This window comes from Oncorhynchus gorbuscha, linkage group LG01 (assembly GCF_021184085.1).
Source record: "Oncorhynchus gorbuscha isolate QuinsamMale2020 ecotype Even-year linkage group LG01, OgorEven_v1.0, whole genome shotgun sequence".
In the NCBI taxonomy this organism is placed as follows: domain Eukaryota; kingdom Metazoa; phylum Chordata; class Actinopteri; order Salmoniformes; family Salmonidae; genus Oncorhynchus; species Oncorhynchus gorbuscha.
The window spans coordinates 6,321,207-6,346,326 of record NC_060173.1 but is presented as its reverse complement, the minus strand read 5'-3'; the positions used below and the strand labels follow the sequence as shown (position 1 = coordinate 6,346,326).

Below are 25,120 nucleotides of genomic sequence, written 5' to 3'. Positions count from 1 at the left end.
AGCCCACTGTCTCTACAAGCTGCTGCCCACTGTCTCTACAAGCCCATTGTCTCTACAAGCTGCCGCCCACTGTCTCTACAAGCCCATTGTCTCTACAAGCGCACCGTCTCTACAAGCTGCCGCCCACTGTCTCTACAAGCCCACTGTCTCTACAAGCCCACTGTCTCGACAAGCTGCTGCCCACTGTCTCGACAAGCCCACTGTCTCTACAAGCTGCAGCCCACTGTCTCTACAAGCCCACTGTCTCTACAAGCTGCAGCCCACTGTCTCTTCAAGCTGCTGCCCACTGTCTCTACAAGCCCACTGTCTCCACAAGCCCACTGTCTCTACAAGCCCACTGTCTCTACAAGCTGCTGCCCACTGTCTCTACAAGCCCACCGTCTCTACAAGCACACTGTCTCTACAAGCTGCTGCCCACTGTCTCGACAAGCCCACTGTCTCGACAAGCCCACTGTCTCGACAAGCCCACTGTCTCGACAAGCTGCTGCCCACTGTCTCTACAAGCCCACTGTCTCTACAAGCCCACTGTCTCTACAAGCCCACTGTCTCGACAAGCTGCTGCCCACTGTCTCTACAAGCCCACTGTCTCGACAAGCTGCTGCCCACTGTCTCTACAAGCCCACTGTCTCGACAAGCTGCTGCCCACTGTCTCCACAAGCTGCTGCCCACTGTCTCTACAAGCCCACTGTCTCTACAAGCTGCTGCCCACTGTCTCTACAAGCCCACTGTCTCTACAAGCTGCCGCCCACTGTCTCTACAAGCCCACCGTCTCTACAAGCTGCCGCCCACTGTCTCTACAAGCCCACTGTCTCTACAAGCCCACTGTCTCTACAAGCCCACTGTCTCTACAAGCCCACTGTCTCTACAAGCTGCAGCCCACTGTCTCTACAAGCTGCAGCCCACTGTCTCTACAAGCCCACTGTCTCTACAAGCTGCAGCCCACTGTCTCTTCAAGCTGCTGCCCACTGTCTCTACAAGCCCACTGTCTCCACAAGCCCACTGTCTCCACAAGCTGCTGCCCACTGTCTCTACAAGCCCACTGTCTCGACAAGCCCACTGTCTCTTCAAGCTGCTGCCCACTGTCTCTACAAGCCCACTGTCTCGACAAGCTGCTGCCCACTGTCTCTACAAGCCCACTGTCTCGACAAGCTGCTGCCCACTGTCTCTACAAGCCCACTGTCTCGACAAGCTGCTGCCCACTGTCTCTACAAGCCCACTGTCTCCACAAGCCCACTGTCTCGACAAGCTGCTGCCCACTGTCTCCACAAGCTGCTGCCCACTGTCTCCACAAGCCCACTGTCTCGACAAGCTGCTGCCCACTGTCTCGACAAGCTGCTGCCCACTGTCTCTACAAGCCCACTGTCTCTACAAGCCCACTGTCTCGACAAGCCCACTGTCTCGACAAGCCCACTGTCTCGACAAGCCCACTGTCTCTACAAGCCCACTGTCTCGACAAGCCCACTGTCTCGACAAGCCCACTGTCTCGACAAGCCCACTGTCTCGACAAGCCCACTGTCTCGACAAGCCCACTGTCTCGACAAGCCCACTGTCTCGACAAGCCCACTGTCTCGACAAGCCCACTGTCTCGACAAGCCCACTGTCTCGACAAGCCCACTGTCTCGACAAGCCCACTGTCTCGACAAGCCCACTGTCTCGACAAGCCCACTGTCTCTACAAGCCCACTGTCTCTACAAGCCCACTGTCTCTACAAGCCCACTGTCTCTACAAGCCCACTGTCTCTACAAGCCCACTGTCTCGACAAGCCCACTGTCTCGACAAGCCCACTGTCTCTACAAGCTGCTGGCCACTGTCTCTACAAGCCCACTGTCTCTACAAGCCCACTGTCTCCACAAGCTGCTGCCCATCCACCCCTACAGATAACATGTTTCTGGTCTGGCAATGCTAAAAGCCCAGTGACACCCTCTTCAGAAGCAGTCCGTTTACCCTCTGGCGATGCTAAAGGCCCAGTGACACCCTCTTCAGAAGCAGTCCGTTTACCCTCTGGCGATGCTAAAGGCCCAGTGATACCCTCTTCAGAAGCAGTCCGTTTACCCTCTGGCGATGCTAAAGGCCCAGTGACACCCTCTTCAGTCCGTTTACCCTCTGCGGTTCCCTCTGCCACTCTATTTTGGCCCCTTGTACCTAACAGGCATAATGCAGCCTTTCTGTGAGCTCAAAAGGAGAGAAGGAGAGGGGGAAAAGGCGAAGGGAGATGAGGACAGAGCGCAGGCTGTGTGGGAGGATGTCTGGTGGTTCTGACAGCTGCCGCTATTGCACCCAGCGAGCCAAAGGAAGTGGCAGAGAGAGCGAGAGAGATAGAGAGGGGCAGAGAGATAGAGAGGGGCAGAGAGATAGAGGGGCAGAGAGAGATAGAGAGGGGCATAGAGAGATAGAGAGGGGCATAGAGAGATATAGAGAGGGGCATAGAGATAGAGAGGGGCATAGAGATAGAGAGGGGCATAGAGATAGAGAGGGGCAGAGAGATAGAGAGGGGCAGAGAGATAGAGAGGGGCAGAGAGATAGAGAGGGGCATAGAGATAGAGAGGGGCATAGAGATAGAGAGGGGCATAGAGAGATAGAGAGGGGCAGAGAGATAGAGACGAAGAGAAAGAGAGAATGGCGAATAATGGTGACTTCCCATCACATTCCCATGTTCACACAAAGCAACGATAGTGAGTTGGAGTCATGGTTAAGGCATGATGCATCTCCTTGGTGGGGGGTACATATAGGCGGCTACTGATATCTGCGTCGGGATAAGAGTGTCTGTTAAATCACTATACTATATTTGTGCCATACACCCGGTGCAGACAGAGTGCAATCAATCCCCTTATAGCATGATGCCCAAAAGGCTGGTAAGGATTCAGAAGAAGTGGTCATCGCAATTACATTCATAGCAAATGTCTAGGGTTTAAAACACTGCCTTACTATACGGCTGAGCCGAAGTATTGGATTCACACCAATATTTCAAATCACACAATGAGATGGAAAACGTCTGAGCTTCAGTTCCTTGAAACTGTGTCATCCGTTAGGCTGTGTGACTCGGCTACTGTACAAAAATGTGACTGTTTCCCAAATAGCATCCTATTCTCTACACAGTAAACCGTTTTTTTTGGGGGGGGGGAACCAGAACCCTAAACAGGCCCCTACAACTCAAGATTCTGACCAACCAATCAATCCCTCTTCAACTATGATAAACAGCAGCCAATACCTGTGGTTTTGGAAGATGCCGAGTGAGTAAGAACACACGATGCACACAACTAGATTGTTATAAGTGTTCTTCAGAGGTCCACTCATGAATCCGGATCTGTCCATTTTATTTGTTTGACTAACAAAAATAAAGGCTAAAGGACTCTGCGGTCCATTTCAGAACACAGTAGTATAGCAGCGGATGTTGCAACAATTTTAACATCTTACCTATCAAATGGAACAAAACGTCAATCGATACATCTCTATGAGAAGAACGCAGAGGTGGCAAACACGTGGATGGAATAGATGTCAGAGACAGTTGTAATATACATTCGAGTCAGTTAAAACGATTCCCACCCCAAAAAAATAATGGTGATGCAGTCAATTGTTCTTGAGCTTGATGAAAAACAACACGGCGGAGTATCAACCGTCGAGCGATATAACCATCGAAACAACTCAACCCAGTCACAAAAACGAGTGAGATGAAGCACAGTGTTCCCGGAAATTAATCCGATTGTGAAAACTAAGCTAAATGAATGCACAAAACTTCAAATCGTGCTCCTGCGCCGTTTTTGTCGGCCTTAGTAGTACGAAATGCACGTAGTTAGCCAAGAGGGTCAATGAGCGCAAAGTTCAGAACGTTGAAGATAGAAATGTATTGCATTTATCATTAGAACATTGTTGCCGAGAACTGTAGCAGTTCTAGATGTTGAATTGCTATCTGCAACGTTCTGCGTGTTCCGCCCCTACCGTGAGCCCTTGCACTACGCATGCGCGCGTTGGACAACACTCTGCAGTCCATGAAAGTACAATAGCTACTCAAAAATACCAAATTAAAATATGACCCACCCCATCACGGAAATTAATACATAACAGATTGCTCTGCTTCTCGGATAATTTTTCATTATTTTTAACAAAGGAAAATATCCTCTTAGATAAATAAAAAATTACATCGTCTTTAATGTATCATAGAGATGCATCTATTGACATTTTGTTCCGTTTGATAGATAAGATGTGAAAAAGCGTTACATTGTTTCTACATCCGCTGCTACACTATTGCGCAAGTGAACAGCAAACCCGTTTAAAAAAAACATAAAGCAACGCCTCGCGGCACAACGCCTCTCCCCTATTGGGCCTAGATCGTTTAATGTGTATGTATTGATATGTACGTGAGCCTTTCTGCATTTATTCTTTTATTTCTGTAGTTCTGTCCTTGAGCTGTTCTTGTCTATTGATGTTCTGTATTATGTCATGTTTCATGTGAACCCAGGAAGAGTAGCTGCTGCTTTTGCAACAGCTAATGGGGATCCTAATAAAATACCAAACATGTATTACAAATGGCTGAAATAAAGTAAGCAATGAGTGAGTTAAAAATCAACCTTTTTATTTTTGTAAATTTTCTCATGACAAAAAAATAATCATCCGTATGTGGACAATGAGCACAGATTGTCCATCACCCCAGAATAATAAGTAATCCTCAACGAGACAGTTCATCCAGGCCAATTTAGCCAGGAAACCATCTTTATTCACAGCATGGTGGTTACTACTCCGGAAGCTGGCGCCTTTCCATTGTGGCTCATTCCATTGCCTTAACTCTGTCCACGTGAAAACCAATTAATGCCGACATTCACAAGGCCTTTGTATAAAATGTTTTACAAAATACTATACATCCTGTAACTCAACTAAGCATGCTGTTATGGCCCCCTGGTGGACCAGATGGAAATAAATCAATCATTCCATATTGGTCAGATGAGTTTGAGTTTACCTTACAATACTAAGTAACTAAGTAGACCCTGATCAAATGTAGGGCTCTAAATCATATAGACCCTGATCAAACGTAGGGCACTAACTCCTACACCCTGTAGGAGTCAGCCTCCGCCAGGTGACCCCTGTAGGATCACAAATTGAAATAAATTGAAATAGAAATGTGCTCTCCTTTCTTCAGGAAACTATAATGAGACCAAAATGAAACAGGTGGAATTAAATGTAAAATATCGTACCCATGTCATATTCACTATCTTTAGACCCATATTGTATTCATTATGATCAACAATGTAAGAAATGATCGTAGAGCAGCACTCCTACACTGAGACATGTTATGAATCTGGGCCCTGAACTGAATCCCCTTTTTAAAAAACACTCGTAAGGATTGCTTAAAATCACCATAACAATAAAAATGTTATTCCTAAAGTCCCAGACATATTGCCATGAGCTTTGAGTGGTATCTCAGACCCAGATTAGTTTAAAAAGCACAATGGAGATTATCCATGGAATAATTAATTAATTTCAGCCAAGGACTAGGCTTAATCTGTATCCAGGAAAGCAGCCCCTATGGTTTGAATAGAAATTAAATTGATTTGCTACTCCTTTCTCAAAAGGCAGGTAGACCCACAAGAGGAGGCCGGTAGACCCACGAGAGGAGGCCGGTAGACCCACAGAGAGGAGGCCGGTAGACCCCCCGAGAGGAGGCCGGTAGACCCCCCGAGAGGAGGCCGGTAGACCCCCCGAGAGGAGGCCGGTAGACCCCCCGAGAGGAGGCCGGTAGACCCACAGAGAGGAGGCCGGTAGACCCACAGAGAGGAGGAGTAGACCCACAGAGAGGAGGCCAGTAGACCCACAGAGAGGAGGCCCCCACAGAGAGGAGGAGGACCCACAGAGAGGAGGCCAGTAGACCCCCAGAGAGGAGACCAGGACCCACCCGAGAGGAGACCAGTAGACCCACCCAGAGAGGAGGACCAGTAGACCCACTCGAGAGGAGGCCAGTAGACCCCCGAGAGGAGGCCAGTAGACCCAGAGGAGGCCAGTAGACCCACCCACCCAGAGAGGAGGCCAGTAGACCCACCCACAGAGACCCACTCGAGAGGAGGCCAGACCCACTCGAGAGGCCCACCGAGAGGAGGCCAGTAGACCCACCGAGAGGAGGCCAGTAGACCCACCGAGAGGAGGCCAGTAGACCCACAGAGAGGAGGCCAGTAGACCCACCGAGAGGAGGCCAGTAGACCCACAGAGAGGAGGCCAGTAGACCCACAGAGAGGAGGCCAGTAGACCCACCAGAGAGGAGACCAGTAGACCCACCCGAGAGGAGACCAGTAGACCCACCCGAGAGGAGACCAGTAGACCCACCCGAGAGGAGACCAGTAGACCCACTCGAGAGGAGGCCAGTAGACCCACTCGAGAGGAGGCCAGTAGACCCACAGAGAGGAGGCCAGTAGACCCACCGAGAGGAGGCCAGTAGACCCACCGAGAGGAGGCCAGTAGACCCACCGAGAGGAGGCCAGTAGACCCACCGAGAGGAGGCCAGTAGACCCACCGAGAGGAGGCCAGTAGACCCACAGAGAGGAGGCCAGTAGACCCACCGAGAGGAGGCCAGTAGACCCACAGAGAGGAGGCCAGTAGACCCACAGAGAGGAGGCCAGTAGACCCACTCGAGAGGAGGCCAGTAGACCCACAGAGAGGAGGCCAATAGACCCACAGAGAGGAGGCCACTAGACCCACAGAGAGGAGGCCAGTAGACCCACCGAGCAGAGGCCAGTAGAAGCACCGAGCAGAGGCCAGTAGACCCACAGATGAATTAGGGATGAAGTCTGGAGCACGAGACTACTACAAATATAATCCCATTCATAATCACATTTGGCCATTGGGGGAGGGGGATGAATAATCTGTAATCTGACATTATTGGTTAATTAAATGAACATACATTTTAAAAAAGTGTTGGAAAAGAGTGAGGTTTTGACCGGTCAACCAACCCGCATCTACATATTGAGCTGTCCTCCCCCGTCCGCCACACACTATTCAACAAGGACCCAGAGAAACTATTAGGCCTACTCATTCTCTGGAGGAAAAAAAAAAACATTTAAAAATGTGTTTGATCCTTGACAACAATATTCTCACAGCACCTTTTAAACGAGGCAGTTTATAGTCTAGCTGCTCTTCTAAAAAAATATGAGAGCTTGGGACCAAGGTTTCATCTGCATTTTGGTCAAATTTGAGTTATTGACATAGCCCTTGTTCTGTTACCTGTCCTCCACCTATATAGTATACTCTTAAGTACCCCAATTCATGTTGTTAAATTCAAAAGAATACAAGATAAAAAATAAAAAAATGCTGACACCATTCAAACCCTCAGAACTTTCAAGCCAATTACCTCAATCATATTCACGCAGGTTGAACCTTATAGTCCCAAACGGTGGACTTGGAAAGATCTGTTAACCATTGGGCGGGCACACAGCATGACTTTAGGGCACTCCCATGAAAACCACTGACAAAAGTTAGTGAGGACAACCCCTTTTCACTGTGTGTAAACAAGATTCAATCACACGGTTTGAAATGTAATTGATACCAACGATAACTAGCATAATAAAAGACATATATCCTCTTATTCTAATAAAGACATATATCCTCTTATTCTAATATGGATATATCCTCATAGATCCTCATATTCTAATAAAGACATATATACTCATATATCCTCTTATTCTAATAAAGACATATATCCTCATATATCCTCTTATTCTAATAAAGACATATATCCTCTTATTCTAATAAAGACATATATCCTCTTATTCTAATAAAGACATATCCTCATATATCCTCTTATTCTAATAAAGACATTAATCCTCTTATTCTAATAAAGACATATATCCTCTTATTCTAATAAAGACATATATCCTCTTATTCTAATAAAGACATATCCTCATATATCCTCTTATTCTAATAAAGCCATATATCCTCTTATTCTAATAAAGACATATTCTCTTTGCATAGCAGTCACCTCAAATGCAGGTAGTAGAATGATGCAAATTGTAGCATAGTTTTAAAGACTGATTGACATTTGGTTTAGGCGAGTGTAAAGACTGTCCAAAGAAAGTCCAGGAGGCAGAAGAGGACCACGTCAAGTGAGTCCATCTCACTATTTTACATACCAAAGAAAGCAGACATCTTGCAGGTAACATTTTTGTTGCATGAGTGTTTTCACACAACTTTCACTAAAAAGGAGAGGACGTAATAGGTGGAGTCTTTGTACTAGGCCTGAGCAAAACATCCCTTCAACCTGTCCTGTGCCGTCCTCGGCCAATAGGCTCAGGCCGTCCTCGACCAATAGGCTCAGGCCTGTTCTTCATCATACTGTAGCACCAAGACACCAGAGATCTGAGGCACCCTCTTACACTCACCGCATCATCAGAAAATAGCATGCCATGACATTACCATGACAACCATTACTTAGCAGAATAACATTATAGAACATTTTTTTACTTCTACAGGGGTACAGAACATAAACAAAACAATTAAAGTTAAAAAGACAAATGTTCCGAGATCACATCTAACAAAGTAAACCTGTTGCCCTGGAGACGTGGCTGAAGATGGTATTTCCTGGGGGGGGTCTCCAGTTTCTCCAACACTGAGATGGTACTTCCTGTGGGGGGGTCTCCAGTTTTCCAACACTGAAATGGTACTTCCTGGGGGGGTGTCTCCAGTTTTTCCAACACTGAGATGGTATTTCCTGGGGGGTCTCCAGTTTCTCCAACACTGAGATGGTACTTCCTGGGGGGGTCTCCAGTTTTTCCAACACTGAGATGGTATTTCCTGGGGGGGTCTCCAGTTTCTCCAACACTGAGATGGTACTTCCTGGGGGGGGGGGGGTCTCCAGTTTCTCCAACACTGAGATGGTACTTCCTGGGGGGGGTCTCCAGTTTTTCCAACACTGAGATGGTATTTCCTGGGGGGGTCTCCAGTTTCTCCAACACTGAGATGGTACTTCCTGGGGGGTGTCTCCAGTTTTCCAACACTGAGATGGGGGGGGTCTCCAGTTTCTCCAACACTGAGATGGTATTTCCTGGGGGGTCTCCAGTTTCTCCAACACTGAGATGGTACTTCCTGGGGGGGGGGGGGGGTCTCCAGTTTCTCCAACACTGAGATGGTACTTCCTGGGGGGTCTCCAGTTTTTCCAACACTGAGATGGTATTTCTGGGGGTCTCCAGTTTCTCCAACACTGAGATGGTATTTCCTGAGATGGGGGGGTCTCCAGTTTCTCCAACACTGAGATGGTATTTCCTGGGGGGTCTCCAGTTTCTCCAACACTGAGATGGTACTTCCTGTGGGGGGGTCTCCAGTTTCTCCAACACTGAAATGGTACTTCCTGGGAAGGGGGGGTGTCTCCAGTTTTTCCAACACTGAGATGGTATTTCCTGGGGGGTCTCCAGTTTCTCCAACACTGAGATGGTACTTCCTGGGGGGGGGGGGGGGGTCTCCAGTTTCTCCAACACTGAGATGGTATTTCCTGGGGGGGTCTCCAGTTTTTCCAACACTGAGATGGTATTTCCTGGAGGGGGGTTTCTGAACCCAACATTATCTGAGGATATAGTCTATATTATAAAAGGAGGTGGTCAGAGGAGTTTCCAGCCATGTCTCCAGGGTTGTCATCGTCATACTTCTCCTGTCATTCCTTGGTTAAATCCTGTAAAATTGTTGCATGAATGTATATTGGACAAGTCTTCGAGGGTCACTAGTAATAAAAAGGATAAATGCTTTTTAACACTTAAGTTAAATGTCAAGAATTTAAGGCCTGCTTGTAGTCAATCCCCCAAACCCGGGGTTGTGTTTATTAGGGCATTCTAACAAGCATTTCTTAAGTTCAGATACTAACTTCCACCAGTTTCATTTCATTTCAGAGTTTTCTTTAGTTTCGCACATAGTGAACACTACCCTGAATGGTCAGTGAGAGAGTTCAAAGTTCAATCTGAAGGTCAAAGGTTATTGCAGTCCAGTTAAACATAGTTCAAATTACTTCTCAGAACAAACGTAGGGGGCGCCCAAGAGACGTAGGAGGCGCCCAAGAGACGTAGGAGGCGCCCAAGAGACGTAGGAGGCGCCCAAGAGACGTAGGAGGCGTCCAAGAGACGTAGGAGGCGCCCAAGAGACGTAGGAGGCGCCCAAGAGACGTAGGAGGCGCCCAAGAGATGTAGGAGGCGCCCAAGAGTCCATGTGTAATTCGAAACCCTTCAGTTACGCAGAGTGCAACGGCACCACAAACTTACAACCGAACGGAGAATGATACTTGATCCCAACTTCCTGGAACACCTGTCGAGGAACCCCAATATCACACAGGTAAACCCTACCTACTCCCTCGGACAGCGGTAGCGGGAGACCCAGAGACAGTGTCCACTTGGCTTCTACGGCGTGGCCCTGTCCGCTGACTGGAGGATCCAGGCTGAGCACGGGAGCTCTGTTCTGATTGGCCCAGTCTACAGCGTTCTGGTACCACGGCTGGGCCATAAGGAAGGTGTTCTCGTGACAGTCCAGGCAGTTGATGATAAGGTCCACGGGGCTGTCCGGAAGCTCTGGGAGGTGACATAAAAAACATTGTCACTTTAGGTTAACATTCAGGGACAATTTTATTTTATTTTTCTTCCTCTATACAGATTAGTTGCTTTTCAGTCCAGGACTAGGTATAACCTGGGTCTGAATCGGGAAACCTGGACTGGAAAACCGTCCCATATTAAATTTTTTATTTGACCATTATTTAACCAGGCAAGTCAGTTATGAACAAATTCTTATTTTCAATGACGGCCTAGGAACAGTGGGCTAACTGGTCTAGGAACAGTGGGTTAACTGCCTTGTTCAGGGGCAGAACAACAGATTTGTACCTTGTCAGCTCGGGGGTTTGAACTTGCAACCTTCCGGTTACTAGTCCAACGCTCTAACCACTAGGCTACCCTGCGGCCATCTGCATGCACTTTTACAGAGAGGTAATACCTGATAATAAAAGATCAACAGGAGCAGATGGCAAACAAAACAACAACTGTATTCACAATGCCCTGACCCTACCGACTAACCCTTAAACTCCATGACAGACTAGACACATCCATCCCGCACCTTGAACAGTGGAGACGGGTTTGCCCTCTTGTCTTGTAGAGCTAGCTGGAGATCTACCATTCCATAACAGCAGCTCATTGGTTCATCATTTATCCAATCGCTCATTGGTTCATCATTTATCCAACCGCTCATTGGTTCGTCATTTATCCAGTCGCTCATTGGTTCATCATTTATCCAATAGCTCATTGGTTCGTCATTTATCCAATAGCTCATTGGTTCGTCATTTATCCAATAGCTCATCATTTATCCAATCGCTCATTGGTTCATCATTTATCTAACAGCTCATTGGTTCATAATTTATCCAATCGCTCATTGGTTCCTTATTTATCCAATCGCTCATTGGTTCATCCATCATTTATCTAACAGCTCATTGGTTCATCATTTATCCAACAGCTCATTGGTTCATCATTTATCCAATCGCTCATCATTTATCCAGTCGCTCATTGGTTCATCATTTATCTAACAGCTCATTGGTTCATCATTTATCTAACAGCTCATTGGTTCATCATTTATCCAACAGCTCATTGGTTCATCATTTATCCAACAGCTCATTGGTTCATCATTTATCCAATCGCTCATTGGTTCCTTATTTATCCAATCGCTCATTGGTTCCTTATTTATCCAATCGCTCATTGGTTCATCATTTATCCAATCGCTCATTGGTTCATCATTTATCCAATCGCTCATTGGTTCATCATTTATCCAATCGCTCATTGGTTCATTTATCCAGTCGCTCATTGGTTCATCATTTATCTCATTTATCCAGTCGCTCATTGGTTCATCATTTATCTAACAGCTCATTGGTTCATCATTTATCTAACAGCTCATTGGTTCATCATTTATCTAACAGCTCATTGGTTCATCATTTATCCAATCGCTCATTGGTTCCTTATTTATCCAATCGCTCATTGGTTCCTTATTTATCCAATCGCTCATTGGTTCACCATTTATCCAATCGCTCATTGGTTCATCATTTATCCAATAGCTCATTGGTTCATCATTTATCCAATCGCTCATTGGTTCATCATTTATCCAGTCGCTCATTGGTTCATCATTTATCCAATCGCTGATACATCACCTTCAACACTGGAGACCTGTTTGCCCTCTGTCTTGGTGTAAAGCGTGATCTCGCTGGAGACGGCATCCAGCACCTTGACAAAGTTAGGCAGGAAGATTATGACCTCCACCTCGTGGTTGGCCAGGTGACGAGCACAGCTGATGCCCTGGGCCCCCTGGACGTGAGGCCCACAGAGTAGGGCCACAGTGGGCCGCTGGTGCACATTCTTAGGGGTCAGTCTGTAATGAATGAAAGGTTAGGGTTAGGCTTGAAGTCTGAAGGGAAGAGAACAAAGAGCAGGATGTGATGCCCTGGGCCCCCCATGGAGACGAGGGCCACAGAGGGGGGCCACCATGAGCTGCTGGTGTACCATCTTAGGGTTCAGTCTGGAGGGAGCGAGAGTATCATAAGAGGATTCTGTTTTTTTATTTTTATGTCTAGCAATAAATATTGGATACAAATCAATAAACCATTTAACTTAGTCCGATTGAATCTGTACAACATTAAATAAGTGGACAAAATAAGCAGTATAAATCTGTAAAAAGCACAGTGATCATCTTTCCATTAATTTTGAATTGTTGTAAATACTTGCATCTACAAAAACAGATTGTTTGGGACATGAGACTCATTTAGAGTACTTCCTCGAGGTCTCAAAATGGCTGACAAATGTTTATGTCCCGAGTGTAATTGGTGACCAAGGTTGTGTGCTTCTTACCTGTTGGGCCCGCCCAGCAGCGTCAAGGCCATCTGACTGGCACACACACCTGTCATCTCCAGCCTCCTCTCCAATGAGAGGCCATAACGTTCAGCTACTGACAACAGACGCTTGTGCAGCTCATAGGAAATACTGGGCACCACCAGGCCCGAGTCTACGGAGAAACACAGAGAAGGGGAAGGACATTGGCTGCTCATCACAGACAGGTAACACTTCAGAAGTTTAAATACTGTTGATATTTCTTCATCTTCTCCTTGGTTTAGAAAAGAGCGGTAGCAACCGACAGCACTAACGACAGTTCTAAGTCCGTTTGAAGTCAGTTCTTATTTTCAATAACGGCCTAGAAACAGTGGGTTAAACTGGTCTAGAAACAGTGGGTTAAACTGCCTTGTTCCAGGGAACAGTGGGTTAACTGGTCTAGGAACAGTGGGTTAACTGGTCTTGTTCAGGGGAACAGTGGGTTAACTGGTTAGGAACAGTGGGTTAAACTTCCTTGTTCAGGGGAACAGTGGGTTAACTGGTCTAGGAACAGTGGGTTAACTGGTCTAGGAACAGTAGGTTAAACTGCCTTGTTCAGGGGAACAGTGGGTTAACTGGTTAACAGTGGTCTTGTTCAGGGGAACAGTGGGTTAACTGGTTAGGAACAGTGGGTTTCCTTGTTCAGGGGAACAGTGGGTTAGGAACAGTGGGTCTTGTTCAGGGGAACAGTGGGGTTAAACTTCCTTGTTCAGGGGAACAGTGGGTTAACTGGTCTAGGAACAGTGGGTTAAACTTCCTTGTTCAGGGGAACAGTGGGTTAACTGGTCTAGGAACAGTGGGTTAAACTGCCTTGTTCAGGGGGCAGAACGAGATTTTTTTTTAACCTTGTCAGCTCGGGATTCGATCTCTCAACCCTTTTGGGTTACTAGTCCAACGCTCCAACCATCTATATGAATGCAGGTGCCACTGTAACGAAGTCATCGGACAAGGTTTATCACAGCGCATTGTGCTTTATTACGGGGCGATAGGTTCAGTACACACGATTGTAATTTGGATCAAAAAAGTAGGTTGGCCCTCCTTGAAGTCTCCTAGATCTTTTAGTCTATAAAAGAGCCTCTTGCATAAAATTCCCTCCGTACTTTACCTCATTGTTAACCTTCAGATGTATAAGAAGTTAACAGAACCCGGATTCAGGGATTTCTAACCCGGGTTCGATCCCGGGCTGTATCACAACCGGCCGTGATTGGTCGTACTATAGGGCGACGCACAGTTGGCACCACATCGTCCGGGTTTGGTGAGGGTTTGGCTGGGGGATGCTTTATGTATGCAGTCATTGTAAATAAGAATTTGTTCTTTATCCGACTTGCCTAGTTTTTAAAAAAAATTGAAAAATCCCTTTCCATCTCAACCGAGTTCGGTAATTCTGCTTTAAAAAACATTGTTGCGCTTCTCATGTGGAATGATCTCTGAAAGTCTTTAACGTTGGTGGCTCTATAGCAGATGTTATAGAGCCTTCTTACTGGAGAAAGAGTTTGTTTCATACGATTGTGTTGTGTAATTTATGTGTATATACACACACTGAGTGGACAAAACATTAAGAACACCTGCATGACATAGATCGACCAGGTGAATCCAGGTGAGAGCTATGATCCCTTATTGATGTCACCTGTTAAATCCACTTAAAAATCAGTGGCGACGAAGGGGAGGAGATTTATTTTAAGTATGAAGAGATGGACTTGTGTATGTGAGTGGGAAAGCTAAAATACTGAAGTGGCTTTGAACGGGGTATGGTAGTAGGTGCCAGGTGCAGGAGAGAGAAGATGCGTACCAGTGCAATACTCTTTGGCCCCAGGCTGAGGGACAACTATCTGCCTGTAAACCACAGGTTTGGTCTCTAGAATGTTCTTGTCGTGGCGGTATTGCGACGGCTGCTGCTCTTGCGGCGTACCGCGCGACCGGGCCCCGTTACCGCGGCGATCCGACCCGGCGATCTGTGAGAACACGGCAGCTTTGTCGAACAGCGCCAGGTTCCCCTCGAAGTCAAAGTCTGTGTCCAGCCCGTCGTCCATATTGTCCCCGAAACACTCATCGTCCCTGTGCTGCCTCTGACCACCTCCTCCGTTCTTCACAACGCTCTTCTTCGGGGTGACCTGGTTGGCGCCCCGACTACTGGACGACCCTATGATACCAAAACAAAAAGATATTAGAAAACTGATACAATATGCAATGAGGAAATGAATTGAGGATTTTCATTTAAACTACCATCCTCATAGGTATCACCCATTTTGAATGTTGTAATGTTGTTAGACGTTATAACAACGTTATAACATTATTTCATAAAAGGTTAGATTTCAAAACTGACCGATGTCATAAGGTGGCAGTTTGTCTTTTCTCGAATGAGCCATTGATCATATTTTTTGCAATATTCCTACCTCGAGGAAATGTGTAATTTAACAGAGGGTCCACGACATTTCTCCTATTGGTCTGCCTCTTCAGTCCCAAGGTGCATTGCATGGCGCCGTTGTATGGCCGTCGCGAATTAACATGGTGAGATTGTAGATTCCTAAATAGATAGCTGTAAAATCACCTAAATTCACTGCGTTAACTAGCTACTTCACATGCTGATATTGACCTTGATATTATTGTGTGAAGCTACGCTTGCTTGCTAGCTAGCTATCTAGCCAGCCCATAGAGCGCATTGCATTGTGGGTCTTGTAGTCGTCTTGAGCTGCAACAGATTTCCACAATGATTTTATATGTTCCTACCAACCTTCTTGACCAGCCATGACCACAGTGCCGGATCTACTTCCCGAGAGTGAGATTAACTTGTAGATATAATTTTTTATGTCTCTGCATCCAGTATGAAGGAAGTTAGAAGTAGTTTCGCAAGCCAATGCTAACTAGCAACTTAAAAATACACGGAGAGACGTAAGAATGGTATCTAGTACAGGTCAGTAGTAGTAGTACAGGTCAGTAGTAGTAGTACAGGTCAGTAGTGGTAGTACAGGTCAGTAGTACAGGTCAGTAGTGGTAGTACAGGTCAGTAGTACAGGTCAGTAGTGGTAGTACAGGTCAGTAGTACAGGTCAGTAGTGGTAGTACAGGTCAGTAGTACAGGTCAGTAGTGGTAGTACAGGTCAGTAGTACAGGTCAGTAGTGGTAGTACAGGTCAGTAGTACAGGTCAGTAGTGGTAGTACAGGTCAGTAGTAGTCAGTAGTACAGGTCAGTAGTAGTAGTACAGGTCAGTAGTAGTAGTACAGGTCAGTAGTAGTAGTACAGGTCAGTAGTAGTAGTACAGGTCAGTAGTGGTAGTACAGGTCAGTAGTGGTAGTACAGGTCAGTAGTACAGGTCAGTAGTAGTAGTACAGGTCAGTAGTGGTAGTACAGGTCAGTAGTAGTAGTACAGGTCAGTAGTACAGGTCAGTAGTAGTAGTACAGGTCAGTAGTGGTAGTACAGGTCAGTAGTACAGGTCAGTAGTACAGGTCAGTAGTAGTAGTACAGGTCAGTACAGGTCAGTAGTAGTAGTACAGGTAGTAGCACAGGTCAGTAGTGGTAGTACAGGTCAGTAGTACAGGTCAGTAGTAGTAGTACAGGTCAGTAGTGGTAGTACAGGTCAGTAGTACAGGTCAGGTCAGTAGTAGTACAGGTCAGTAGTGGTAGTACAGGTCAGTAGTGGTAGTACAGGTCAGTGGTAGTACAGGTCAGTAGTGGTAGTACAGGTCAGTAGTACAGGTCAGTAGTACAGGTCAGTAGTGGTAGTACAGGTCAGTGGTAGTACAGGTCAGTAGTGGTAGTACAGTCAGTAGTACAGGTCAGTAGTACAGGTCAGTAGTACAGGTCAGTAGTGGTACAGGTCAGTAGTGGTAGTACAGGTCAGTAGTGGTAGTACAGGTCAGTAGTGGTAGTACAGGTCAGTAGTACAGGTCAGTAGTGGTAGTACAGGTCAGTAGTGGTAGTACAGGTCAGTAGTGGTAGTACAGGTCAGTAGTGGTAGTACAGGTCAGTAGTGGTAGTACAGGTCAGTAGTAGTACAGGTCAGTAGTGGTAGTACAGGTCAGTACAGGTCAGTAGTAGTAGTACAGGTCAGTAGTGGTAGTACAGGTCAGTAGTGGTAGTACAGGTCAGTAGTGGTAGTACAGGTCAGTAGTGGTAGTACAGGTCAGTAGTAGTAGTACAGGTCAGTAGTGGTAGTACAGGTCAGTAGTACAGGTCAGTAGTGGTAGTACAGGTCAGTAGTGGTCAGTAGTACAGGTCAGTAGTGGTAGTACAGGTCAGTAGTGTCAGTAGTACAGGTCAGTAGTGGTAGTAGGTCAGTAGTACAGGTCAGTAGTAGTAGTACAGGTCAGTAGTGTCAGTAGTACAGGTCAGTAGTAGTACAGGTCAGTAGTAGTAGTAGTACAGGTCAGTAGTAGTAGTACAGGTCAGTAGTAGTAGTACAGGTCAGTAGTGGTAGCACAGGTCAGTAGTGGTAGTACAGGTCAGTAGTACAGGTCAGTAGTACAGGTCAGTAGTAGTAGTACAGGTCAGTAGTGGTAGTACAGGTCAGTAGTGGTAGTACAGGTCAGTAGTGGTAGCACAGGTCAGTAGTGGTAGTACAGGTCAGTAGTGGTAGTACAGGTCAGTAGTACAGGTCAGTAGTGGTAGTACAGGTCAGTAGTGGTAGCACAGGTCAGTAGTGGTAGTACAGGTCAGTAGTGGTAGTACAGGTCAGTAGTGGTAGTACAGGTCAGTAGTACAGGTCAGTAGTGGTAGTACAGGTCAGTAGTGGTAGTACAGGTCAGTAGTAGTAGTACAGGTCAGTAGTGGTAGTACAGGTCAGTAGTACAGGTCAGTAGTACAGGTCAGTAGTAGTACAGGTCAGTAGTAGTAGTACAGGTCAGTAGTAGTAGTACAGGTCAGTAGTGGTAGTACAGGTCAGTAGTGGTAGTACAGGTCAGTAGTGGTAGTACAGGTCAGTAGTACAGGTCAGTAGTGGTAGTACAGGTCAGTAGTGGTAGTACAGGTCAGTAGTACAGGTCAGTAGTGGTAGTACAGGTCAGTAGTACAGGTCAGTAGTACAGGTCAGTAGTGGTAGTACAGGTCAGTAGTGGTAGTACAGGTCAGTAGTGGTAGTACAGGTCAGTAGTAGTAGTAGTACAGGTCAGTAGTAGTAGTAGTACAGGTCAGTAGTAGTAGTACAGGTCAGTAGTAGTAGTACAGGTCAGTAGTAGTACAGGTCAGTAGTGGTAGTACAGGTCAGTAGTGGTAGTACAGGTCAGTAGTACAGGTAGTAGTGGTAGTCAGGTAGTAGTGGTAGTACAGGTCAGTAGTGGTAGTACAGGTCAGTAGTGGTAGTACAGGTCACTAGTACAGGTCAGTAGTAGTAGTACAGGTCAGTAGTACAGGTCAGTAGTGGTAGTACAGGTCAGTAGTGGTAGTACAGGTCAGTAGTGGTAGTACAGGTCAGTAGTACAGGTCAGTAGTAGTAGTAGGTCAGGTCAGTAGTGGTAGTACAGGTCAGTAGTGGTAGTACAGGTCAGTAGTGGTAGTACAGGTCAGTAGTGGTAGTACAGGTCAGTAGTACAGGTCAGTAGTAGTAGTAGTACAGGTCAGTAGTAGTAGTACAGGTCAGTAGTAGTAGTACAGGTCAGTAGTACAGGTCAGTAGTGGTAGTACAGGTCAGTAGTAGTAGTACAGGTCAGTAGTAGTAGTACAGGTCAGTAGTACAGGTCAGTAGTGGTAGTACAGGTCAGTAGTGGTAGTACAGGTCAGTAGTACAGGTCAGTAGTAGTAGTACAGGTCAGTAGTACAGGTCAGTAGTAGTAGTACAGGTCAGTAGTAGTAGTACAGGTCAGTAGTGGTAGTACAGGTCAGTAGTGGTAGTACAGGTCAGTAGTGGTAGTACAGGTCAGTAGTACAGGTCAGTAGTACAGGTAGTAGTAGTAGTAGTACAGGTCAGTAGTGTAGGTCAGTAGTAGTAGTACAGGTCAGTAGTACAGGTCAGTAGTAGTAGTACAGGTCAGTAGTACAGGTAGTAGTAGTAGTACAGGTCAGTAGTACAGGTAGTAGTAGTAGTACAGGTCAGTAGTAGTAGTCAGTAGTAGTAGTACAGGTCAGTAGTAGTAGTAGTAGTACAGGTCAGTAGTAGTAGTAGTAGTACAGGTCAGTAGTAGTAGTAGTAGTACAGGTCAGTAGTGGTTGTGCAGGTCAGTAGTAGTAGTACAGGTCAGTAGTAGTAGTAGTACAGGTAGTGGTAGTACAGGTCAGTGGTAGTACAGGTCAGTAGTACAGGTCAGTAGTGGTAGTACAGGTCAGTAGTACAGGTCAGTAGTACAGGTCAGTAGTACAGGTCAGTAGTAGTAGTACAGGTCAGTAGTAGTAGTACAGGTCAGTAGTAGTAGTACAGGTCAGTAGTAGTAGTACAGTGTTCTGGTTTCTATCGGTGCCTAATGAACATGACCCTGCAGTGTTCTGGTTTCTATTGGTGCCTAATGAACATGACCCTGCAGTGTTCTGGTTTCTATCGGTACCTAATGAACATGACCCTGCAGTGTTCTGTTCTGGTTTCTATCGGTGCCTGACCCTGCAGTGTTCTGGAACATGACCCTGCACTGTTCTGGTTTCTATTGGTGCCTAATGAACATGACCCTGCACTCTTCTGGTTTCTATTGGTGCCTAATGAACATGACCCTGCAGTGTTCTGTTCTGTGTTTGACCCTGCACTCTTCTGGTTTTGGTGCCTAATGAACATGACCCTGCAGTGTTCTGGTTTCTATTGGTGCCTAATGAACATGACCCTGCAGTGTTCTGGTTTCTATTGGTGCCTAATGAACATGACCCTGCAGTTTTCTGGTACTTACAGGAGTTGTGTCTCCGTCGGAAACCCTTGGGCTGGCCCGGCACCTCCAGGTGTTTATCGCCGTAGCTTTTCGAGCACTGCTGCTGCGGTGAAGCCAGCCTGTCCTGGGTCTTATGGTGTCCTGGGTGTGGGACTGAGACCGAATCGCTGCTCTTCGGAACCACACCACCTCTACCACTCACTATATCCAGGACCTTCAGCTCCTTGATGTCCACGGCACTGTGGGAGAAGAGACAGTCATAGACAGTCACATAAAGGCTGACGTCCACGGCTCTGTGGGAGAAGAGACAGTCACATAAAGGCTGACGTCCACAGCTCTGTGGGAGAAGAGACAGTCACATAAAGGCTGACGTCCACAGCTCTGTGGGAGAAGAGACAGTCACGTCCACAGCTCTGTGGGAGAAAGACAGTCACATAAAGGCTGACGTCCACGGCTCTGTGGGAGAAGAGACAGTCACAGAAAGGCTGACATCCACGGCTCTGTGGTCGACAACAGGGAATTCTGGACTGTGAAAATAGAATTGATCTCAACCCTTGTAGACAATCATATAGCCTTATAGGCAAATGGTTTGACAACTTTGAAGGTATTTTCTCCTGAAATAATTCATGCTTTTTACATTACATTTACATTTACATGCGGTGTACATCTGTATCATTTGACAAGAGAGAAGTGTGACACAGCCTGTCATTAGTCCTGGAAACATTTAATTAAAATATTGTAGAATTCCATTATTTCCTGTGGTGGACTGCTCCTACTCGGGGAATGCCAATATGGCCGACCGGTGGCTTCAAAGCCTCTCAATGGCCAATACATAACATCAGCAATCTAGGATTTATATACATCATTGATAATACAACACGACATGTAGAAATGTTTAAACTGTTAATTACTGTTCCCAAAACAATGTCCAGTAGAGGCTAGAACACCTCAGTGCAAGAACATACAGGTAGCTTCCAGCTTTGTAGGCTAACTTTCCTTGCTAGCTTACAGCTGAAGCTAACATCAATTCACTACCCTAGTACATTGTTTGTGAAAATATGCTAACCATAAGTCAAAATATTGCTGATTACAAAACTTTATTAATTCACTTAGTCTGCCCCCCCCCGCCTAACGTCTCTTTCAGTCAAGATAGTCTTTGCTTGAGCCTCGAACTGACTTTGTGTGAATGACGTCATGGGTCTTAAGGCAGCAGGGTAGACTAGTGGTTAGTGTTGGACTAGTAACCGGCAGGTTGCAAGTTCAAATCCCCGAGCTGACAAGGTACAAATCTGTCGTTCTGCCCCTGAACAAGAGAGTTAACCCACTGTTCCTAGGCCAGTTAACCCACTGTTCCTAGGCCAGTTAACCCACTGTTCCTAGGCCAGTTAACCCACTGTTCCTAGGCCAGTTAACCCACTGTTCCTAGGCCAGTTAACCCACTGTTCCTAGGCCAGTTAACCCACTGTTCCTAGGCCCACTGTTCCTAGGCCAGTTAACCCACTGTTCCTAGGCCAGTTAACCCACCCACTGTTCCTAGGCCAGTTAACCCACTGTTTCTAGGCCAGTTAACCCACTGTTCCATTGAAAATAAGAAGGCCAGTTAACCCACTGTTCCTAGGCCAGTTAACCCAAAATGTGAAATGTGAGCAGCACCATAAATGATATTGAACTCAAGCTCATTAACTCATTGCATGGACACACTTATTGAATATGCATATTCACCTTTATTGTGAATAGGCCTAAACTAAAGATCTATCTGGATCAAGTGCCATTCTTTGACTTTGGTCTATACACATTTTTTTTATTTTTTTATCTTGGTATCATCAAGTATCGTGATGAATCCTGTATCATGATACTAAACCTGGTATCGAAGTCAAAATGCTGGTATAATGACAACAATAACCTACAATTGAGTTATTATGACGTTTTCAGGAAACTCTACGAAGAGAAGATCATTTCCACACAAAAATAATAATAAACAGTAGTACCTAAAAGTGACCTCGGGCACAGGGCACTTGACTCCATTGTGGAAGGGCTGTTTGAGGGAGATGGTCTGGCTGGACTGGTCCACAGACGACACCTCGCCTTGGTACACCCCCAGAGTTTCTCCGCAGTTTATCGACACCAGACTACCTAACCAGTCTGCAGCCATGCTGTCTGGTGACGAGTCCAAACATGGTGAACATGAACACATGTCATGAGAACATTTGAGTTTAAAGTTTTAATATTATCTAGCTAACGTCTAGCCGACGTTGACAGCTTGCGAACAACATGGCCTTTGACGATATCTAATTTTCTCGTTCAGAATGGCAATACATGTCTTATCGTTTCATGGAGAAATGTGGCCTACCTTTTGGGATATTCCGTAGAACGACGGGTTTAATGTAATATTTGAACAGTTGGCCAAATGGGCTATTATAATGAAAATGATCAAAGCAAGCGTCCTTAGCTTTGTTTCAGAAGCATGAGTTAGAGTCGCACAACTTCCGGCGCGTAACCAAACACATTTCAAAATAAAAGTCACCTGTGTTGCAGGGCGCATCTATTTGACCAAACATGAAATACACAATCCAAAATTACATTTATGTTTTTGTTATCAGATTTAACTTCATGGAGTTAATATATTATATATATTATATTAAGCCACTGCTTAGACTCTTAGACTCTTAATAAATAATATATATATAATATATATATATATTATTTATAAGACTCTAAGCAGTGGCCTCCTGAGTGCCACAGTGATCTAACACTTCGAACCCACCGACAGCATCATTGCGCAAAATATGTAGCATCACCGGGATATGTATGCAAAAGATCAACATTCACCCTCTGCTACCATTTCTGTCAAGCCGTCTGCCCGTACAGTTTGACGCATACATTCGATAAATCCAACATCTGCACCACGCCGAAACGCAACACTGCAAGGCAAACGCAGCGATTCATTGGAAATGCATGTACTTATGGTGTAGCAAGGCACTGCACACCAATATCTCTACCTGTACATGACCATCTGATCATTTATCACTCCAGTGTTAATCTGCAAAATTGTATTATTCGCCTACCTCCTCATGCCTTTTGCACACATTGTATATAGACTGCCCATTTTTTTCCTACTGTGTTATTGACTTGTTAATTGTTTACTCCATGTGTAACTCTGTGTTGTCTGTTCACACTGCTATGCTTTATTTTGGCCAGGTCGCAGTTGCAAATGAGAACTTGTTCTCAACTAGCCTACCTGGTTAAATAAAGGTGAAATAAAAAAATAAAAAACTGCATCAGCTGTGCCACTTGAGATCCTGGTTCGCGTCCAGGCTCTGTCGCAGTCGGCAATCGACCGGGAGGCCCATAGGGCGGAGTAGAATTGGCCCAGCGTCTGGGTTTGGCCAGCAGGGATGCTCTTGTCCCATCGCGCACTAGCGGGCGCATGCGCGCTGACATGGTCGCCAGGTGTACCGATTGGTTTTCAAGAAGCAGTGCGGCTTGGCTGGGTTGTGTTTCGGAGGACGCATGGCTCTCGAACTTTGCCTCTCCCCCATATGGTGTTTGCAGCGATGGGACAAGACTGGAAAGGGAGAAGAAAAAAAAAAAAAAATAACAAGAGTCTAAACCGTAGTAGGGTGGGGGGTTCTAAGCTGACATGTGGAATTGTTATAAGATGGTCATACCATAGGCAATTTAGATATTTAATTTTGAATTTTAGGACCCCTTTAGTTTAGGTATAAAACAAATTATACAGTACCAGTCAAAAGACACACCTACCAATTCCAGGGTTTGTCTTTATTTTCTACATTCTCGAATAATAGTGAACACATCAAAACTATAAAATAACACATGAAATCATGTAAACTCAGCAAAAAAAGAAAACGTCCTCTCACTGTCAGCTGCGTTTATTTTCAGCAAACTTAACATGTGTAAATATTTGTATGAACATAACAAGATTCAACATCTGAGACATAAACTGAACAAGTTCCACAGACATGTGACTAACAGAAATGGAATAATGTGTCCCTGAACAAAGGGGGGGGGGTCAAAATCAAAAGTAGCAGTCAGTATCTGGTGTGGTCACCAGCTGCATTAAGTACTGCAGTGCAGCTCCTCCTCATTGACTGCACCAGATTTGCCAGTTCTTGCTGTGAGATGTTACCCCACTCTTCCACCAAGGCACCTGAAAGTTCCCATACATTTCTGGGGGGAATGGCACTAGCCCTCACCCTCCAATCCAACAGGTCCCAGACGTGCTCAATGGGATTGAGATCCGGGCTCTTTGCAGGCCATGGCAGAACACTGACATTCATTCCTGTCTTGCAGGAAATCACACACAAAATGAGCAGTATGGCTGGTAGCATTGTTGTGCTGGAGGGTGATGTCAGGATGAGCCTGCAGGAAGGGTACCACATGAGGGAGGAGGATTTTGCCTTTTGCCTTGATGACAGCTTTGCACACTCTTGGCATTCTCTTAACCAGCTTTAAGCTTTAGGAACAGCTCAAATAAGCAAAGAGAAATGACAGTCCATCGTTACTTTAAGACATTAAGACATGAAGGTCAGTCAAGACATGAAGGTGAATGCACCAATTTGTAAGTCGCTCTGGATAAGAGCGTCTGCTAAATGACTTAAATGTAAATGTAAATGTAAGGTCAGTCAGTCCGTAAAATTTCAAGAACCGAAGTAAATGCCTTAGACATAAGTAACAGACACATCTCAACATCAACTGTTCAGAGAATAATGCGTGAATCAGACCTTCATGGTCGAATTGACGCAAAGAATCCACTACTATTGGACGCCATTAAGAAGAAGAGACACGAGCAATGGACATTAGACCGGTGGAAATCTATTCTTGGGTCTGATGAGTCCAAATTTGAGATTTTTGGTTCCAACCGCCGTGTCTTTGTGAGACACAGAGTAGGTTAACGGATGAGCTCCACATGTGTGGTTCCCACCGTGAAGCATGGAGGAGGAGGTGTGATGGTGTGGGGGTGCTTTGCTGGTGACACTGTCTGTGATTTATTTGGAATTTAAGGCACATTTAACAAGCATGGCTACCACAGTATTCTGCAGCGATACGCCTTCCCATATGGTTTGCGCTTAGTGGGATGATCATTTGTTTTTTAACAGGACAATGACTCAACACACCTCCAGGCTGTGTAAGGGCTATTTGACCAAGATGGAAAGTGATGGAGTGCTGCATCAGATGACTTGGCCTCCACAATCACCCGACCTCAACCCAATTGAGATGGTTTGGGATGAGTTGGACCGCAGAGTGAAGGAACAGCAGCCAACAAGTGCTCAGCATATGTGGGAAGTCCTTCAAGAAGACTGTTGGAAGAGCATTCCAGGTAAACCAGGTTGAGAGAATACCAAGAGTTGCAAAGTTGTCATGTGTGTGTGTGTGTGTGTGTGTGTGTGTGTGTGTGTGTGTGTGTGTGTGTGTGTGTGTGTGTGTGTGTGTGTGTGTGTGTGTGTGTGTGTGTGTGTGTGTGTGTGTGTGTG

General features: G+C 45.8%; 1 protein-coding gene across 1 annotated transcript; it reads right to left on the bottom strand.

Annotated features, from left to right (window-relative positions):
* Window positions 1-9,448: 9,448 nt before the first annotated feature.
* Window positions 9,449-22,128, bottom strand: edc3 (enhancer of mRNA decapping 3 homolog (S. cerevisiae)). Its single transcript, XM_046298903.1, has 7 exons — window positions 21,979-22,128; window positions 21,617-21,785; window positions 19,650-19,867; window positions 14,638-14,988; window positions 12,831-12,984; window positions 12,137-12,354; window positions 9,449-10,523 (listed from the first exon to the last, which is right to left on the bottom strand). The coding sequence occupies exons 2-7, from the start codon at window positions 21,778-21,780 to the stop codon at window positions 10,189-10,191; spliced, it is 1,440 nt and encodes a 479-aa protein (XP_046154859.1). The 5' UTR covers window positions 21,781-21,785; window positions 21,979-22,128; the 3' UTR covers window positions 9,449-10,188.
* Between the last annotated feature and the right edge of the window lie 2,992 nt (window positions 22,129-25,120).

Coding starts and splice junctions, on each gene's coding strand:
- edc3 (XM_046298903.1), bottom strand. CDS start 21,780: ATGGCTGCAGACTGGTTAGGTAGTCTGGTGTCGATAAACTGCGGAGAA. Junction 19,868..21,616: donor GTGCCCGAGGTCACTTTTAG/GTACTACTGTTT, acceptor CTTCTCCCACAG/TGCCGTGGACATCAAGGAGC. Junction 10,524..12,136: donor ACAGGTCTCCAGTGTTGAAG/GTGATGTATCAG, acceptor GTCACCTCCCAG/AGCTTCCGGACAGCCCCGTG.